The sequence below is a fragment of the Heloderma suspectum genome, chromosome 3 (assembly GCF_057233095.1).
Source record: "Heloderma suspectum isolate Gila_16-S chromosome 3, 16-S_ref, whole genome shotgun sequence".
Taxonomy (NCBI): Eukaryota; Metazoa; Chordata; class Lepidosauria; order Squamata; family Helodermatidae; genus Heloderma; species Heloderma suspectum.
In genome coordinates, this window is record NC_139460.1 from 85,911,412 (window position 1) to 85,932,091 (window position 20,680).

At 42.7% G+C, this 20,680-nt stretch overlaps 1 protein-coding gene across 4 annotated transcripts in view; it reads left to right on the forward strand.

Moving 5' to 3' along the window:
- Positions 1-253: 253 nt before the first annotated feature.
- The window catches only part of IFNAR1 (interferon alpha and beta receptor subunit 1), a 39,210-nt gene continuing 18,783 nt past the window's right edge, over positions 254-20,680 (forward strand). Inside the window, exons 1-6 of one of the 4 annotated variants that reach the window (XM_084843638.1) lie at positions 254-471; positions 11,097-11,220; positions 13,542-13,735; positions 18,378-18,532; positions 19,935-20,073; positions 20,498-20,615. In XM_084843638.1, coding sequence (XP_084699764.1) covers positions 408-471; positions 11,097-11,220; positions 13,542-13,735; positions 18,378-18,532; positions 19,935-20,073; positions 20,498-20,615 — 794 coding nt within the window. In that variant the 5' untranslated portion in view covers positions 254-407. Of the gene's footprint in view, positions 472-722; positions 1,172-11,096; positions 11,221-13,541; positions 13,736-18,377; positions 18,533-19,934; positions 20,074-20,497; positions 20,616-20,680 lie in introns of those variants that run through there. The other 3 variants (XM_084843639.1, XM_084843640.1, XM_084843641.1) reach the window with 3 other exon arrangements.

The following is a 20,680-nucleotide window of genomic DNA, read 5'->3' on the forward strand; positions in this document are numbered from 1 at the left end:
TCCACGTCTCATATGCGAAGCGCACTTCAGGCCGCAGCAACGGCCACTCTAATTAAATTGGCAGCGTTCACGCAGACGCCTTGCACCCTGTCTACTGTCGTGCAAACGCGCGGGGCTTTTCAACCTCTCTCACGTTTAAAAAAAAATAATAAATGGAGCTCCCAAATTCGGCAGGGAGAAATGGCGCGTGACTCTAACCTTTCTATCTCTATGGGGCGGGGGAAAGGCCGTCTTCCGCATGCCCTGCGCAGACGCACACTTAGGGGTAACGGGGGGGGGGGGGAGGAGCTGGTGCTCTAGCGGCATCGTTGTTATTGCAACCCTCGCGGTCACGTGGCGAAGCTGCCTCGGAGGTTGCGGCAGGAGCCGCAGCATCCTATGGCCGCGGCCAGTTTCTGGAGCGAAACATGAAGGCGGCGCGTGCTCTGCTCGCGGCCGTGGCAGCGCTGGGAGCGGCGCGTCCCTGTGCAGGTGAGCTGGGCGGCGCGCGCGCTTTCCCCCCCCGTCGGGCCTGCCTTTCCTTAGCGCTGGGAAGGGGCGGGAGGCTTTCTCCTCTTGACTGAGGGAGGCCAGAGCACACGCCGAGTGCGCCGCGGGCGTCTGCTAACCTGGAGTCGCCGCCGGGTAGCCTCAGGTGAACACCTGCGACAGCTGGAGCCGTAGAACGAAGGAAAGGTTGCCGCAGAGGCGCACAGCGCTTTTGCCACCGCAGCAAAGGGGCCGGGACCGGATAACGGGAATTGGAAGAAGGCGTGGAGGCTGGTGGCTCCGACTTCGGTGGGGCTGTGAATCCATTCTGGGTTTCAGTCAGAACCAGCCAGAACTCTAAAGGAGCTATCCAAGGTGCTGAGCCTGGTTTGGGGATCGGGCACAGCAGCTTGGATAGCTCCTTTAGAGTTCTGGCTGGTTCTGACTGAAACCCAGAATGGATTCACCGCCTCACTGATATTGGAACCACCGTCTTCCACTGGAAGATGGGATTCCAAGAAAGGGAACATCATTTCTTTGCTCTTCGTATTGGAGAAACCGACCACTGGTGTATGCTGATAAGCCACGGCTTCCAGGAATCGGGCTGCCTTGGCTTCCTGCCCCGGGCTCCCTTGGCTTCCTGGTTTTGTCATGCCAAGGTGGATGTTTGTTCTGTAGTGTGTGAGCGTATGTAAGTAAGGAGGTGGGTTTCATACAAATTAAGTATATGTGCAAGTTATAGTGAACAGAAATGCGTTCTTGAAATAGTGGAAAGATTGTACAGTGAGTTTAGGAACACACTGTTCTTTCCCTTTGGTATAGTTAGTGATATTTTTTCTTATGTCGTCTTATAATTTATTATAATATTATAATAAATTATTAATCGTCTTTCTTATAATTAGCTATGAGGTTATTATGATTACCTCATAGCTAATATTATCTCCCCTTCATGGATCACTGCCTTGTTGTGGCCCCTTCATGGATCACTGCCTTGTTGTGGCGAAGGGGCTTGTGTAACTCAGTGAAGCCATAATCTATGCCTTGCAGGGCCACCCAAGACGGACATATCTTATGTAGATATGAGCTATATAATACACTGAAAGCACTTTGGGCCAGGAGGACTAAGCTTTCTTTAATCTAGTAATTCATTTTTTGTGTATCTTGGTATAGAATTGGTATTATTATATATTATTTCTAAAACTAGCACACTGTAGAACAGGTTTTACAATTAGGAGCCACACAGCTTTTAAACAGTACTGTATTTTTTGGTCAGTTCTTGTGGTTTTGGCTTATATATAGCACGAGGATTTCCACCTCTCTTACAAACATCACAAGAAGGCCTCCCATTACTTAGTTAATACAGCTGTGTGAGGCAGATGAAGGAGGACAAATTCCTGCTCCCATGTGCAGAATTTCATCATATGATTTCTTTCTTCCTTGTACTTCTCAACCTTTTGACTTGGCCTGTGACTAAGGACTGATTAGGCTGTTGCAGTTCTCCCCAAGGGACCTGACTGGAGAAATTCCTCTTCTGGATATACTTCCCCATTTCCATACATAATTCCAAACAACTTGCTTTGGTGCAAGTGGTGTATTCCAGAGCTGGATTACAGGAACCTGGCAAACACAGTTTTATATGGAAGTAAGATATATGAGCTTTAGCATTCACATGTTAGGTTGTTTGTGGGATGGCTCCCCTGCTTGTAAAATCTAATGCCTGAATTGGATCACACTGGCTATAGGTCCAAACACAGATTTGTTCAGTAGAGGCATCACATGCAATTTATGGAGAAAAGACACAATTTGTTATCATTGGGTGTTCAAAAGCCAAGACAGTGGCAACTGTTTGCTATATTTCATGATACTTGTTGCTGTTAATTCCATATCTTGGTGTAGTAGAAAGCACTAACTTTCTGGGATCTCTGTTCCTATCCTATCTTCCACAAACTGATACCAGGAGAATTTATTATTCTGGGCTCTACAACACTTGATAAGTCTCTTATCTAGATACCTTCCTGTTGTTCATGTAACAGTAGGTTTCAGTTCCATTATCTTCTACCCACCTATTTACTTATTTAAAATTATTTTTAGAGTTGAATGGAACAGCTCTGTTGTACAGCCTAATCAGTGGAAAGTTTCCATAGTTTCCATATGTACCACTTCTCTTGACTTAAATTTGAGATTGATTCAGCAAAAACATGTTTGGGGTATATTGGGCACCGCAATGTTTGGGAAAAAGTTAGAAAGCTGTCCTAGATGCTGGCAATGCAATGTGGATAATGCCTTGTTGAGGCACATGATATGGGTGTGCTCTTTGGTGGCTTCTTTTTGATTGGAAATTATTGGTTGTATTTTGTTTTAGAAGCATATTTGATATTTGTGGATGTTCGTGTACTTTTAAATTATATTCCTGTGATGTGGGGACTAACAAATGGACAGCGAAAGTGGATTCTAAGGGCTTCTCTACATGAGCAATTTATTGCATGCTTGTGATTGGCCACTCACAGAAGTTTGCAAGTCCTTTACATGACGTTGTCAACCCCCAGGTCATCTCCCGTGCTTTTCCCCAGTTATCCATTTTCAAAATGATCAGAGATAAACTGTAACAAACCTAAATGGCGCCATATTGGCAGTGTGAAATGCCACTAGATAGTGCTGTTTCACTGAACATACAGAGCATTGCTGAGAAAGGAAGTTTTTAATTCCACATCACATGTTTAATTCCACATCACATCGTAATCCTGCAAAGAAAATGGAAGCAGAAAGCCCTGGTAAAGTTGCATGATTTTAGCCTGGTGTAGAAATGCTCTAGATGCTAAAATACAAACCATAAAAAAGCATCCAACATTCAGAAATTGAAAGACTTGTGTTACTTAAACTGATACTTGTAAAAATGATAAGAGAAGTGATATGGAGCATTAAAGTATTGTGTTAGTTTTCTGGCAGGATAGTTGTAAAGAAAGGCCCCCCTTTGATCCTCTTTCCCCCTTCTCTCAAAGCCAGCTTAGCCCAGCATGGGAGGACACCCCAACCTCCTACCCACCCAATGGAGGAGACTGTAGCCACAGAATTTAGCACTGACCCAGGAAAGAAATAACAGCAATAATTTTGAGGTAGATATTTTATTTACAAGTAAGGGGTAAGGGAATGGGAAGGGAAGTAAGACAAAGTACAATTTAGAATTTCCCCAAATACCAATTCCCTGTTTAGAAACCCAACATAGACTAAAACAATAAAAGACTACATAACCCTAGTCTACTCATACCTCCAAGTAGGATCCTTAGTTAATGTCAGCGCTCCAACACCTTCCACCCGGACCAGATGGAAATCAACGGACAAAGAAAGATGACTGCTGGTCTGTTTTTATCCTATTCCAAACCCAGTTCTTCACTCCTTCATCCCCCCTCTCTTCCCTGAGGGAGGATGAGCTGGGTTTTACACACTTCTCCTGCTGGGTTGGCCCTTTGGCAGGCTAAGCTGTTTTATGACCTTGAGTCCCTGATAGTTTGCTCCTGATGAGCAAACTAGCTCAAAGTGGGCTAGATGAAACAATGATCCGGTGGATCCACAGTTGGCTACAGAATTGGACTCAAAGAGTGCTTATCAATGGGACCTTCTCAAACTGGGGAGAGGTAATGAGTGGGGTACCACAGGGCTCAGTCCTGGGCCCAGTGCTGTTCAAAATTTTTATTAATGACTTGGAGGAGGAAGTGCAGGGAATGCTGATCCAATTTGCAGATGACACCAAATTGGGTGGGATAGCTAATACCTTGGAAGACAGAAACAAAATTCAAAGTGATCTTGATAGACTGGAGCACTGGGCAGAAAACAACAGAATGAAATTTAATAGGGATAAATGCCAAGTTCTGCACCTAGGAAAAACAAACCAAATGCATAGTTACAAGATGGGGGATACGTGGCTCAACAACACTACAAGCGAGAAGGATCTTGGAATTGTTGTCGATCACAAGCTGAATATGAGCCAACACTGTGATGTGGCTGCAAAAAAGGCCAATGCTCTTTTGGGCTGCATTAATAGAAGCATAGCTTCCAAATCCCAGGAAGTACTCGTTCCCCTCTACTCAGCACTGGTTAGGCCTCTTCTGGAGTACTGTGCCCAGTTCTGGGCACCGCAGTTTAAGAAGGATGCAGACAAGCTGGAGAGGGTTCAGAGGAGGGCAACAAAGATGACAGGGGACTGGAAACAAAGCCTTAAGAAGAGAGACTGAAAGAACTGGGCATGTTTAGCCTTGAGAAGAGAAGACTGAGGGGAGATCTGATAGCGCTGTTCAAGTCCTTGAAAGGTTGTCACAGAGAGGAAGGCCAGGATCTCTTCTCGATCATCCCAGAATGCAGGACACGGAATAATGGGCTCAAGTTACAGGAAGCCAGATTCTGGCTGAACATCAGGAGAAACTTCCTGACTGTCAGAGCAATATGATAATGGAACCAGTGACCTAGGGAGGTAGTGGGCTCTCCCACGCTGGAGGTGTTCAATATGAGGCTGGACAGCCATCTGTCAGGGATGCTCTGACTTGGTTTCCTGCATTGAGCAGGGGTTGGACTCGATAGCCTTATAGGCCCCTTCCAACCGTACTATTCTATGATTCTGTGATAAGGCCTCCGTCCTGGCACCTTCGATCCTGGCATGCCCACATCTCTTCCTCCCTCCAGGAGGCCTGACTTGTAAATCTTCTTGCAGGATCCCACGCCTTCCTACCATAAAACACTAAAACACAATCTAAAACTATGCGAAGTAAAATTAACTTGTTCCCACCACAAGTTTTGGCCCCATGAGGCCTCCTCCTTGGCAATGGTCACAGAGTATTTTACCTGTTCACTAGCTCTGGGGTAACTCTGCCAGTGGGAACACCATCTTGCTTTGTTTCTTGCACAAATGAAAGCATGTTTAGAAGCCTTTTCCCCTCTCCCTACCATTACTTTATTTTAGCCAGAGAACCAGTCCTTCATAATGTACTCTTGTTATGTTGGCTCCTGCTGGCAAATCTGTCTGTTCTGTGAAGACAGAGTAGTCTGGTGTTTCTGTTGTTTGCAACCCCGTCTTCTTTGTTCTGTAGTTGTAATTTAAGAGGTGCATTTTGGTTTTCTTTCTGTGCAGTTCTTTTTGCTTAGCCCTCTGCAACAGCCTCACTGCACCTTTTACATCAGGTCCGCAGGCCAAATCCAGCCTGCCTGGCATCCCTATCTGGCCCTCCAGGGTTCCTCAGATGGCCCCGCCCCCTTCCCCCTGACGGCCAATCATTTGGTCATTCCCCAGCTTGTGCATGTTTTTTTCCTCATTCGAAAAGGTTGAAATGCTTCTCATAAAGCTTTAGTTACTGTCAGGAAGAGCTTTAAGCCAACGTATGCTGGTATTTTGGCCCTACCCCTTTGCCTTTGGCCACTCCCCATTTTGCCTTCGGCCTTGCCCATCACAGAAATGAGGCCCCCAAGGACTTCTCCAACATTTAATTTGGCCCTCGTGCTGGAAGAGTTTCAAATAAATAAACATCCTGTTTTACATCATATCATAAAAACATAAGGAGAGCAAAGGCCTGTCTAGTCCAGCGTTCTGTTCACACAGTGGCCAACCAGCTGCCCATGGGAAACCCACAAGTAAGATATTGATACAATAGCACCCTCCTGCCCATGTTTCTCAGCAGCTGGTGTAGATAGGCATATTTCCTCTGATCCTGGAGGTATTATATAGCCATCATGACTACAAGCCATTGATAGCCTTATCGTCCATGAACTTATTTAGTCCCCTTGTAAAGCCATCCAGATGGCAGCCATCACTATATCTTGTGGTAGCAAATTCTGTAGTTTAACTTTGTATCTTGAAACTAGACACAGTAGTGGGGTTTTGCACTGTAAGTGACACCCTAGTGTTTTCGTTTCACTTATATGTTGCTTTTCCACAGTGAGCTGTGCCCAAAGCAGCTTCCAGTAAACATCAACTTATCAAAATACAACTTCACATTTGAAAACATAATTTGTTACAAAACATAAGAAATTCAAATAAGACAAAGTCAGCAATTCAAAACATAGTATAAACTCAATATAAAAATAACAATTCAAAACACAGCAGAAAGTCAATATTACACATTCTATATTACAATGAAATAGTCTAGACCAGCCTTCCTCAACCTGGTGCCCTCCAAATCTGTTTGACTACAACTTCCATCATACCAATTCAGCATGTCCAGTGGTCCTGCTGGCTGGGGATAATGGGAGTTGTAGTCAAACATTTGGAGGGCACCAGGTTGGAGAAGGCTGATCTTGGCTTAATACATAAGTACAAAGCAAAATTAACAAGATAAACGAAAAACCTAAGCCAACCCTCGCTGCTAATGCTAGTCTTGGGGAACGCCAAAGGCCATAGCAGTCTGGCCTAGCTGCAGTCAGGATCTTTGGGGAAGGGGTCTTTTCACCAGGCTAGCATTACGTTCATAGCTGGCTCCCTCCTCTCTCTTCCAAAGGGGGCTAGCAGCAATCGGGGAAATGCTGGGGAGTGCCAGTGGGTAGTGCCAGATGTTCGGGCTACTAGTGCTGGTCTTGCTGGTGCTATTAGAGCAAGTATTTTGAAGTGCTGTTCATTTTAAAGATGGTAAATGGAGAGACCATGTTGTTCCCAGTGCTTAACTCCATAGATCCAAAATATTTCTAACTGCAAATATATATATATGAATGTAATGGCAGGTCCACCTGAGGCAAAGACTAGAGCTTGTAACTCAAGAGGAGCATCTTGGCAGCTCAGAAATAGTGGAATCAATCAACATTTTTACACGCTGGTAAACAGGGCTGCAGCTTTCTCATGCTGATACCAGTGGAGCAAAGCAGCCACTTAAAGTACTGATGAGCCTATCGCAGTCACACCATACATTTGCAGCTGGTACATTTGCGTCTCAATTAGAAGTTGGTTTTCGCAAGAATTTCCTGTTTACTCTTCAGTCAATTTAATGTGGTTATTTCTTAGGTGTACAGAGCTGTTAGTGGCATTATCTGTTCTGACAAAAAAATAAGAACCCCAAATTACTGTTTGGCAGGGAGGAATTTCCCTCCTGCTCAGATACGTTTGGGGGGGTGCCTCTTTATTTGTTTGTCTTCCTCTGTAGTTATTGAGTGACTTACCCTATTCCACTGCTGAATCAAGTAGGCACCTTTTGGAGTGAGAAATCTTTTAAAACTTTGTGGTGTAATATAACAGGTATGATTACTATTAATATTTAGGAGGTGTTAATGTAATGTGTGAAAGAGGTCCTTTCACTTCAAGCTAGATTTACAGTGCAATCCTATGCACATCTACTCAGAAGTAAACCCCATTGAGTTCAATGGGACACTCCCAGGTAAATGGAAGTATAGGATTGTGGTGTTAAAACTAGAAGACTTTGGGATCTGTTCTATGAACATGGCAACTTGAACATTTTCTTATGCATGGGTACTGGGCTATTTCAAAACTCAAGTGGGACCAACTTTATTCAACAAGGGTTTCATTAAAAAAATGAAGTTGATGAGGTTTCATTATATCAGCTTTCCCTAAGCTGGTGCCCTCCCAATGTCTTGGACTATAACTCCCAGCATTCCTGACCTTTCTCCACGCTGACTGGGGCCGGCGAGTCCAAAACATCTGGAGGGCACCAGGTTAGAGACGGCTGCATTAGATCCTGTCAGTAGTTTCCTTTTAATAGCATTAAAGCAGCTATGGGCAACTTTGAGAGGTTGCTTTTGCACCACCACCACCCAGACCTGCCCCCATGGACCGCACTCCTGCCCCCGGTGCCCTGCAGAATTGTACGGGGAACTGGTACCAGCAAAAAAAATACCAGATTTTCCGCTGATTTTTGGCAGCAAACCACTGTGGAACTCTGCAAAGGTCAAATTTAACTTGGGGACCAGCTAAATTTGGCCACTGTGGCATTCTGCAGTGGTTTGCCACCAATTTTCAGTGGAAAAACTATTTTCTTTGCTGCTGCCACCATGAATTTCAGGAGCATGGCAGTAGGGGCAACACCAGGAGGCAGCAGGGTCTGCATGTTTTCCACCTCTGCTGCATTAAAGGGTTTGTGCATTTTTAACAGTTACTTGAAATCTTGTTTTCTTTTTGAGTAAGAGAAACACCTGGTTTCCCTGGACAAGCACACTTATTTTAAAATGCCTGTAGCAGATGTGAAAGTGGTTAGTAGTAAAAGGTAGAGATTGTGCATTAGCTTGTTTGGTTACTTTTTGTAATATTTACAATAAAAACAAAAAGCGAATTCTTACTCATGTTGATTAGCGTGACCCTGGTTTGTTTATTCATAAGTCCCACTGAACTCAGTGGAACTTGCTCACAAGTAAGTGTGCGTATGATTGCAGCATTAAAGGGACTGTCATCAAATCGTAATTGCTCGATGTTGTATAATTGCATTTCTGCATGATGCATAATTCCTTCCACGATCTTGTTCCTAATGGAGCTGCATGTATAAAACAATTGTCTTTGGATTGCACAACACTGCTGACTTTAAGAAATTAGTCTTGGCATGGACCTGCTTAAAATGCTGTCATGAATTTTGCAGGAAAACCTCACTAAAAATATTATTACATTATTTTCTTTGTTTCCACACAACACATGAATAAAGGGCATAACATGTCGAAGAAACATATGAATCCGAAATGTTAAGAGGATATCACTTTTTTAAAGTGTGTTTTTCAACTAAAAAAATAGTTTATATCAAATCAGTTCAAAGTCTAATCAAACTTTGACTTGACAAGCATATACTAAAATACCACACAGGACACTGAAAGAAGCTACAGAAGTCTTCACTTCCTTTTCTGCAAACTTTTATGATTTGTCTGTTTCTGCATTTTATGTCTGTTTCCTCTTGCTCTCGTGTCAAATTCTTCACCAAAGAGCATAAGGGGTCAAACACAAAGTGCTTGTGAATGTGTATTTTAGAGCCCTGACACCATTATTTTCTTTGTCTGCAGCTTACACAACTCTTTATCTACTCCACTCAGTGGTTTTCTAACTGCATTCGCCCCACCCCATTTTCTTTGCCTAAATACAAAGTGCTTCCATCTTATTCCTTTTATAACTTCTCTCTCCCACTTCTTCTTAGTATGATTTTCATTGTTCTGTATAGACAGACTATTGTTATCATTTTACTATGTTTCACCCCTCCCCTAGAAATTGGTATGTAATTCATGGCCTGGTTTGCACATAATGCAAACCCATGATTCATTTAACCTATTTTTTTTTTTGCTCTAACCAGGGTTTGTCTGGCAGATGTTCAAACAAACTGTTGTTTGTTTTCTCAATCCCTGGGTTATTTGTTTCCCTCCTCCTTTGCCCGGTCCCTGACTGTATCTGAAATGCCTTTGTGCTGCTGTAGTACAGACATGCAGACTTGATTCGCACGTAACACCTGTTCTTGGGTTAAACAACCCATGAATTGGTGGAGCCATGCAGGAGCAAGCAAGAGTGCTGCCTCCTGCCTGCTCAGCACTTCTGCTTTGCATCCACTTTCTGAAACAACCGAGGAACACCCCGTTCCTGGTAGTTACATCCAAACCCAGCACTCTGGGTTGTTGAGGCTTAAAGAACCCCAGGTTTTCACCCAACAACAAACCATGGCCCTCAGTGTGGCAATTTGGCTTCCTATAGGTACCAATGGAAGTTGTTTTTCAAGCATGATTGTGTGAAGAAGAGGTCCCACGGAGTGGAGTTCCCTATCCCTGACATTAATAGTGCCAGCCTTCTAAAGGCCTTTTAAAATCCATCTTCCCTATCATACCCATTTTCTCTTGCTCTGTTTTCTACCTCCCTTTGGATGTCATGCATTATAGATAGTCCTTGACAACACTCTGCTACTCCTTGTTTCTTGCAGTGGGGGCAGGCGGAGGCAGACACTTCTGTACAGTCCATGAAAATTGTAAATGTGTCTTGAGTTTTTCATGGTCTCAGGGAGAGTTCAGGCAGTGGCCTGCTTTCCTGTTCTATCATGAAAAGTCTGGAACATTTAATCAAATGCCTCAAGTTTTGAATTAAATATCTACATCTGCTGAGATATTAAAGAAAATAGTTAGTACAGAGTAATGGGGGGGGGCATGAAGGGCTACATTTATTAAATAATTTCAGCCCATCTTTGAAAAGACCCCTCTGTCAAAATCACCTTACAATAATAAAACAATACCATAAAACCATAATCCAATATTTATCTTGAAGGCCCTCTGAAATAAAAGTTTACTGTCTGTCAGAACTCTCAGAAGGGAAGGTATAAAGATGCACACCCAGTTTTGCTTCTCATCTGAGCTTCTCTTGTGGCTAAAACTTGGCTTAGCTCCAAAGCACCAGCTCTGCACCTGAAAACCTGATGATACACACACTGATCTTTGTATATGGGCTTTTCAGTTTGGACAAGATCTTTGGTGGCTGCTTTTCATGTTGCACTTGAAAAACAGAGGCATTCTTGCACAACTTGTTATTTTGCTTAATAGAGAGCTGTTTCTTGCATGAAACATAGCAGAAAATACAGCTTAGACTGGTTGACCTTTCTGGACCCATAAAATTATAGTCAGTAATGGGCCCCGTCTATGGTAGAGGATGTTTCAAGCATAACATTCTCTGTTCTTCTCCAAAATATCCATAGGTTTAATGTGTTTGCCACAACCACAGAATGTTACCATCCAGGTTGTTAACACAAACATCACTTTGAAATGGGACTGGGATAATCCGTGTGGCCTCAATGTAACCTTTTCAGCTGAGAAACAAGGGTGAGTTTCCAGTTTATTATGACTTGCAACAAAATATTTTTTTATTTAAAAGATTTATAAGCTGCCTTTTAGGGTAAACCTAAAGAACAAGACTGAAAACCATAAAACATAATAAAAGGATAATAAGGACAACGATAAAAATGATTATAAAACCAAAATTAAAACCATATAGCACAATATGCACAGTGACCCCAGTAGAACTCAATTATAGGCCAAAGTAAACAAGTGAGTTTTTAAGGGCCCACTTGAAGATTTGTCCTGATGGGGCCTGGCAGACATCAATTGGAATAGAGTTCCACAAGTGGGGAGGGCACTAATGAGAACACCTGCCAGCCTGATTGCTCTTACTGGTGGCACACAAGTAGGGTCTCCAATGGTGATCTTGGAGTGTGAACAGGTTGGTATGGAAGTAATCTGAACCCAAACTGTTTAGGGACTTTTGAAATATTACCGGGACTCTTGGTTCAATCTGCAAATTTGGTCCTAGTCTTGTGTTGAAAGAAAATGTTTGCAAGATACTGAATTTATGAACCTATATTCCAGTAAAAAATTAGATAGACGTATAGAACTTGTAGCACAAATTGTTGGAGGTGGTAATACACTTCTGGTACTACTTTTAGGATGCATTAGGAATTTACTAAATTTTATTAAATTTACTAAAATTTACTAAATTTACTAAAAAAAAAACCAAAAAAACACTGAACATTCATTAGCAATCTCCGAATAACTGCTCATATATTGAAAGATTCAGAAGCACTTTTCATATGACGATCACATGTAGAGAGTGCATGGGGGAGAAAGTGGGATTGTGGTTACAAACCACACCCCCACATTCACTAGACCACCTGTTCATTCGCTGACCACCTGTACAGTTTCTTTGTGCATACAAACTGTACAGGCTTAGGCACTCTACATATAGTTGGAGACATGCTTTTACAGAAAGAAGATACAGTGAAAGTATTTAAGTTAGGGGACAGAGCTTCTCCCCACAGTCCTGCTCTCCACACACACTGAATGCTTGAACATATAAGTTCCTAGTATCTTCCTTCATTGTACAAATAGACAAAAACTTGGAAGACTGTAATAATGTATAAGTGCTTACTATTTATAGAAGACTTTGGGGATGGTCAGTTATCAAGATGCTGAAACCATCCTTTCTTTTCTTCAATGATTTAATCAGATTCCAAAGAGCAATAAAAGGACATTAACACTCCTCTAGAGAGTTAATGCCCTTTTATTACTTTGTGGAATCTGATTAAACCTTATAAATACGTAAGACAAGAACTCAAGAGCAAGCCAACTTTCTTTTCTCCCCTTCAAATATCTGGCTGCTAGGTAAATATAAATGTGTGTGTTTTTCTTTTCTTTTTTCTCAACCCTCTATTGTATTTATATACGTGTGGGGTGAGAGAGTGCACTGAACAATTTAGAAGATGTGGATCTGGACTAAAAGAGCATTTTCTCTCTCTTTATGTATTCTTTATGTATTCTTTTGCCATGCTGAACTAGACAGTTGGCAGCAACATGTGCCAGAAGAGATTATGATTTGTAAGATAAATGGCAGGTGGTGGTGCTTGACCTAGAGGTGGGCAGAAGGTAGATTGGGATCTACTGGTAGATCTCTGGGTGATTTGAAGTAGATCAGCAAGGTTTTCTGACTCCCAATTGTTTAACAATAGCAATAACAATAAGGCTTCCCCACCACCCTCAATTAGGCTGCTAAAACGAAGTAAACCAGGATAGAGTTTTTGTGTGAGAGAACGGTGAACCCAGTTCTGGCACTGAAAACAAAAAGGGACCCTATTCCTTATTTCTAAGTGTACGATCTCCCCTCCCCTCTTATTTCACACCTGACCCCAGTTATGGGCCTTGGAGTTCAAATGAAAAACAAAGTATGTCTTGCAGGCTTAAAGTCTGCCCACCCCTGGCTTAACCCTTCCTGCACCAGCTTTTCCTCTGCAGCTACCCAGCACTTGCTGTTTTCCCCTAGGATGCATTAAACAGGAAGAACAGCTGGCAGAGGGCATTGCTGGGGAAAAGTGGTTGGCAGGGGAAGGACTGAGCACCTGCTTTCAGGCAGCCACTTCTCCCTTATAAGTGGTGTCCTTCTCCACACACCCTGCTTTGCAGGTGTTGGGTGGCAACTCATGCCTGCTGCTAAATGTCAGGTTCTAACTGGGCAGAGATAAGGAATATAGTAACAATAACAAAACATATTTGACTACCAGGTAGCACAGACCAAAACTGAAATGAATTTTACACTAAGATCATTATGCTTACTAGTCCATACTGTTTGAAAACATGTTTATTTTTTCTTTCAGAATACCAGACTATGACGAGATGGGTGATGAAAGCTGGTCAATTATTTCTGAGTGTCAGAATGTGACAATCACAGAATGTGACCTCTCATCGGCAATACTAAATTATTATCAGGATTATAATGTGAGCATAAGAGTGTACACAACAACTGATCACTCTCCCTCAGCCTTTTTAACATTCTCTCCTTTTATGAAAGGTATTAATCTTTGCATTGTTTATCTATGTTATGTTTTATACAATTATTGAAGATTGGGCTGATAACCTATTTTAAATGTCTAGTTGCTTAATTATCTGGCTTCCAGTTACCAAACCATCAAAACAGATTCCTTTTTCCTGTTGCTAAAGGATTTTCCAACCACTGTAACACTGTGATGAGAAAAGCTATACTTGTTAAGATGCTCCTTCCTATGCAACATTTGTGCAGTACATTTTTAAGAGTTGCACGGGAAATGAAACAGGCATTTTCTTTTTTGCAGTCAGAGAGGGGTGATTGAGGTAGAAATTAGACCAGCTACTTCTTTTCTCAGCAGTCTGCCTCATTCCCCTGCTTGGCAAATGTTTTTGGAGGAATAGCAGCAAATCCCTTTGGGACTTTCCCCCACACTTTCCCCGTCTTGTTAGCTCACCTTAATCAGGACAAGAATTGAGATCCTTTACTGTTCCCCAGCAGCAGAAGTGACAACAACTTCCCTGTCTACCCATCTGCCACCTCTTATTGGCTAGATGGCTAAGAAAAGTATTTTAAAGATTTAGTTTTTCACTTTTACATTAACCTCCTTTTCCTTGCCCGTCTCACTCTTTTTCTCTGTGGCCATCAAGAACAACCTACACAATGCACAGGAGATCTGTGACTTATATCCCTGTTTCATATTTTTACCAAAATGCAATAAAGGAGGGAAGCTGCTTCCCACCCCCCACACTTTCCCAGTCAAAATCCTTCCATCCTGCAAGGGGGGTGGGATAAGAATACAAATATCCATATCTGCCACCCTCCACAAGCAAACAGCAGTTGGGGGCAGGAGGGACTTTGATTAGGAGGGAATAGATCAACCCCCACTTCCATTGGCATCTAATTGGCATTCCCTGTCACCACTGCCCCTGCAGATTGCTTTTCCTTAAAGAAAACTTCAGGACATGTAGTCACAGATCTCCCGTATAACATGTAGTTTGGCCCTCATAGCCTGACCAGAGAGACTGCAGAGTAATGCTTGAATTGATTAATCATACACATTAAAGTTTGCAGGTGTAGTTATAAACTCACCAAGAAGTGTAAGTAATATAAGGATGATTTCATTGGCTGAGTACACTAGTGTATGTCACTGGAATCTAGGTTGACAGCTTGCCCTTTGAGCCTTGGACCAGGAAAGGTACTCTAAAACCAAGTAGACATTAAGGATGGATTGTTATCATCCCTGGGTTAGTTTTGGATGGCTCTTATCACTTAGGGGAATACTTGTGTTGTCTAAGAAATGTCATGCATCAGCTGGGAGTTTATGGTTAGTAGCTGGTGGATATTTTATGAAGAGAACTCAATATTTTCCCCTCAAGAATTACTCATGAGTTGTTTGTTGTTTTTATTTAAATTTGTGCTGCTTCCCATTTCAAAAAGCAGCCCTGAAGCAACTTACCATGAACAAATACAGAAATCCATCACATAACACAACAACAAAACCAAACAAAATCAATATAAACCATAATTAGCACAATAATACAAAGAAAAATAAACACCATAAAACATAATTGAAAAACAATACAATGCAAAAAGTGTTCGTCCACAATAGACAAAATATTCCTCTCACCCTCTTCCTCCTCACAGCCTAGAATGAGCACCACAAAAGCAGCCCACAACAATTGGATCATAACTAATGTCCAAACGCCTGGGGAAATAACTACTAGTTCTGTGCCGAAAATTTTCAGTCTCTTTTTTTTCTACCATTCGAGTGGGGGGAGGGTTGAAAAGAAATCACATATGAAAATTGTGGGAAAGTGTGAGAATTTTTGGAGAATTTTTTTTTGGGGGGGGCTTTGACACATTTAATAGTAGGAGCTGGCTGAGAGGTGTGTGCGTTTTTTTTTTCTTGGAAATGCTCTTCTCTGGTGGGAGGTGCTGGCTATTGGCCAGTGCCCCTATGCTTGTAAAGGCTTTTTTCATCCCTCTTAGGCAAGGAGGTGGTTGTTGTTTCCCTCTGAGCAGGAATAGTGCAAAGTACTTTGCAGGCATAGGGTGTGATCTCTCCCTTCTCAGGCAGGGCGATGGTTGCTGCCACTTTCCTCCTGAGTTGGAAGAGTATTTTGCAGGCACAGGGTATGCTGTTGATCTGCTGGTGCCCCTGTGCTTGCAAAGGCTCTTCTCTCTCTGGGAGGAAAGCAGCTGCAACCACCTCACTGGTTGGTTGGGGAGAGTGTTTGGCAAGCTCAGATCATGTTGGCTATAGGCAGTACTGTTGCTCACCTTGCTCTCCCTACTCTGGCAGGGAGGGAGCTGTTGCTGCTGCCACGTCCCTCCTGAGCAGGGAGTGTGCTTTGGGTAGTTTGTGGCTTGGATTGGGAGGAGGAGAAGTGTAGTGTGTGTGTGTGTGTGTGTGAAAGAGTCTTCAAATGAGGTTCCTGAAATGAGGGAGAAGGCTATTTCATTTTATTTTTTTAAATACTCTTTGTCATACCCTCTATTAGCAGCCTTGCCTGACAGGCAAAAACACAGGAAATGGGAACAAGCCGCATTGCAAATGAGTCCCATTACTGCAGCATCCCATTCCTGCTTGCAAAGAACTTTAAAACGAGTCCCATTTCTGCTTGCAGCAACTCGGCGGCAGCGCTTCCTGGAATGGCCATGTGACCATGTAACATTGGCCGTTCCAGAAACTGCTGCTGAGCTGAAAGCCAACTGTGAAGAACCCCATTATGCTGTGAGTGCAAGGGAGACATTTTAAAAGCAAAAAAGCTAAGCAGAGGTCTCCAGAGCCACCTTGTACATGAAATAAGGTAGACAGAACCCCTGCGTCCCCACTCCCACGTGAAAATTCTCCAAAATTCTTCCCCTCCCTGTGAAAGAGGCAGGAAAAAACGTGTCTTTTTCAGAGAGGGAAGAATTTTGCAAAAGTAGGGGGCGGGGTTTGGCATAGCGCTAATAATTACGTCTTTGCATAGAGCCAAAAAGATGGCACTCTTGGTGCCAAATGAGCTTCCTTGGGAAGAGTGTCCCATAAACATGGTGCTATCACAGAAAGGGCCCATTCCCGAACTGCCACCCCCAGCTTCTCTAAACCTTGGCATTCAATAAAAATGTGAAGCCAGAAATTGGGAACCTGTTAACAGTGCCAATATTTGTGAAATAAACCAAGGTGCAACTCTTGCAAATATCCATGCACAACACTTTCAGGAGCTGTCCTAATCAATGCATTACTAAAAAAAAAAAACAAGACTTTTGAAAATGATCATTTTTTCATATTACCATTAACATTAAAAGTCGTCTCTCCTGTTGTTAAATAAAATCTGTAGTAATAGTTAAGATCCCTTAAACCAGCCTTGTATTTAAGAATTCACCCAGTAGCCGGAGGTGACGAGAAATTCTCTGCAGGCGAATGAGCAGGCTGATGGATGACAGACAGATCGCTTCTCTGCTAGTCTGCTTGATTTCCGCGCCAGCACTGAAGGGAAGGGAAGTCCGTCCCCCTACTCTGTGTCTCCTGTACCAGCCTGTTGGATAAAACATATTCTTTTTACTAGCCTGCTAAGATACTGATATCCTGCATTTCCATGCTGGCTGTGGAGGAGGGGGCTTCCTGTCCACAGCCATGTTGAAATGTAGTTTCTTAGCAAGGTAAGCTAGTAACTTTTGCTGGCTTATTTACAAGGTTGTCCTTCACCCCCACTATAATTAAAGTACTAGGTACTTCTGGTTTTTAAAAATAGTTTTCTCTTCTGACATTGTCACCATCGTCAGCAATCTCAGTCTTTCTTCTGTGATGATAACCCTTGTTTAGGGTTGCCAAGTTCCTGTCTGGAGATGGTACCTTGCATTTTAAATGCTGCAGAGCAATGAGACAAGAAGGGGGTGCTGTGCCCTTTGTGCCATTTCTTCCACCAGTCCCTTTTCCCACTCCAGCCCAGCTTCAGGTTTGAGGGAGCTCTGGATAAGTATCCTCTGGTGGGTCCCTCCTATGTCAGTGGGTCCTGCTGGGCTTTCTTGGCTGTTGTGACAGAACCCCAATCAGTGCCAGGAGGCCCAGTCTAGCCTTTCTTTTACTTTCCCACAATGCCTCAGTGCTAGGTCTGTGGGCATTGTGGGAAACTGAAGGCTTGATCCAGCCACCTAGCAGTGATTGGAGTCCCAGATAAGGAAAAAATATTAAGGGCAGGGGCAGGATAAGCATCAGCAGTGGGTCCTGGTAACTGCCCAAGGATGCCAGGCACTGGCACCAGCCCTGCTCCCACCCTCCTTTCTTGCCTGCTGCTGGCACTATTAGAACCATGCTGTGCACAGAAAATTTAAGAGAAAGATGAGCATGGGGGTTGGTGGAGGAATGGTGCACAAGTCATGGTGGTTGCATCATGTCTCAGTACCTCAGAGCATTTAAAGGTATAACTGCCTCCAGGCAAAGGTCTGGGCACCCTATCTGATGAGTGGCTTATCTCTACAGAGATTGTTTTAATAATTTCTGTTATAGATGGCCAAGTGAAAGTTATCTGAATGTTGATTATTTGCCTCATAGAGGAAATTATACAGATATCTGTATCTCTTTCTTTGCAGGTTCAAGTTCTCTCAGCAGAAGCATTAGCAATAGGAATGATATTAATTGTAAGGGTACTTAAGTTCTGTTTGTTGTCTTGGTCTACAGCCCAAGTTGGTCCTCCAGGAGTTAAGTTTGAATTAATATACGGAGATGTGAAAATCAACATTATACCTCCTGAAGCAAACCAGCCAAGAAAAATGTGGGAGAGGGAAATGTTTAGGTACAAGCTAACTATCTGGAAGAACTCATCTCATCCTCAGGTGCTACATTTCTCTCTATGAGCTACTTAAGATTTGCTTTCTTTGCTGAAAGAAAAGAAATTGCCTCCATTAGGCATAAATCCTGAACATTATGATTTTCTCATATATATCACACTAACGATTGCAATCCTGGGCTGCTTGGAAGCCCCCAAACTCAGAAGCTTCTGAGATGCTTATGCAGTACTGGAATGAAGCCAGCAAGACAGGATGAGCAGTGGAGGCAATGGTAGCAAAAGGGAGTCCAAATTAGCCCCTTCCATTGGCCAGAGAAGGAGCCCTGGCTCAGTGGGGAGGGACCATGGCTCAGTGGTAGAACACCTGTTTTGCATGCAGAAGGTCCCTGGTTCAATCCCTGGCATCTCCAGGAAGAGCTGGAAAAATCCCTGTCTGAAATCCTTGAGAGCTGCTGCCAGTTACTGTTGACTGTACTGCACTAGATGGACCATTGATCTGACTTAGTATAAGGGAGCTTCCTATGTTCCAGTGCTTGCTTTCCTCTTCCCTCCCCATTTTTTTTTCCTTTTGTATTGTGTCTATTAGATTGTGAGCCTGTGGACAGGGACTTCTTATCTTTCAGTAAGTCAGAGTTAACCAGGTTGTTTAACCCATGAACCCAGAGCTTCTGGGTTCACATTTCATGAAATAACCCAGGAACAGGGCACCCCTGGGTTGTTAATTAAAAGCGGAAACAACAAGTGCATGACTCACATGCTGCTCTCGTCCCCGCAATTCCTGGGTTAGACAACCCAGGAATTGCTGCCATGGCATGCAAACTGGGTCACTGAGTAACTGGGCAGGGTTTATCCAGATTTACTAAGACCACTTGCTCTTGTAATCTGTTAACAGCTAATTCAACAATTCAGAATATTTTCCATGATACATCTGTGTAATTTATTATTATGTAGCCTCAGCTAGGGTCTCACTCATCTATCAATACAGCTCTATAGAAGTCACTGTGTGGTCATGACATCTGAAGAGCATGTCATAGATAGCATGGAAACATCTGCTGAAGAGGTTGCAGGTATCTGGAAGGGTGAATTTTTTGTTCTCTGTCTGATTGTATTCCTAGGAGTAGTCCAGATTAATCATGGAAGGGAAAATGTTGACTATCTGAACTGGCCCGATAGGTTCATAAAAACTTGTTACCATAGGTCCATGGGCATAAAATTTCATCTCACAGGTTTAGGTGCAAGTATCTGAATGAAAATGTTTAAATAGCAATTAAATCATAAAATACACTCTAAACAAGCTGAAGATGCAACGTCATCTGAAATTATACTGATGTTACTTCTATTAGGCCATTAAAATAGTGCCTTATTTTAACACTTTCTGTATCAGCCTCATAAGAACTGCCTATAACAGTTGCAAAAAAATCTAATTAAATGCCGTTGTCTGTCTGCAGGAAAAAAAACAAGATGTTTTTTCAGGACAATTCATTCATGACCTTGAGCCAGAGACTACCTATTGTTTGAAAGTTAAAGCACATCTGTCTGATAATGATTCTTTATATAGTAGAGTGTACTGTATACAAACACCTAAAGGTACGCATTTGCTATTTATGTATTTTAACCATTTAAATCCCTTCTAGTTTAGTGGTGAAAAATGTGTCACTCTGAAACAAAACTGTAATAGCCTTCTCTCACACAAAAAACTATGGCCAGAATCGATCAGGAAGCCCTTTGGGCAGTCATAAGTTCTTCTACACACCTTCTGTTCCCCCATCACTGTTTTTTTCTAGACCGCAGCATCTTGCATAGCATTGGAGGCCATTTCCATAATATCCCTAAGTTCTGGGAGTGTTTGTTGGGCAGCCCACGGTGCACTGCTTTCAGAGGCTCATCTGACCCTTTTGGTTCTAGCCTGTTATAGCATTGGAACTCTGTTTGCTATGCTTCATATTTGCCATTCTTCCTGAAACTAAAGGGATGAACTGTGCAGTGAATTTTTCTCTCTTTCCCTTTATAGCTTGGGTTGGTTTGCCTCGTCCTGAGAATCTTCACGTCCGTGCCTTGAATATGAAGTGCTTTTTGCATTGGGATAATCTATACGATGGAAATGTGAGCTTCCTGGTACAATACCTCGAGTAAGAATCCTTGTCATGTACATTCTAGTCTTAACTTTCACATTCTATCTCATTTCTACTATTTT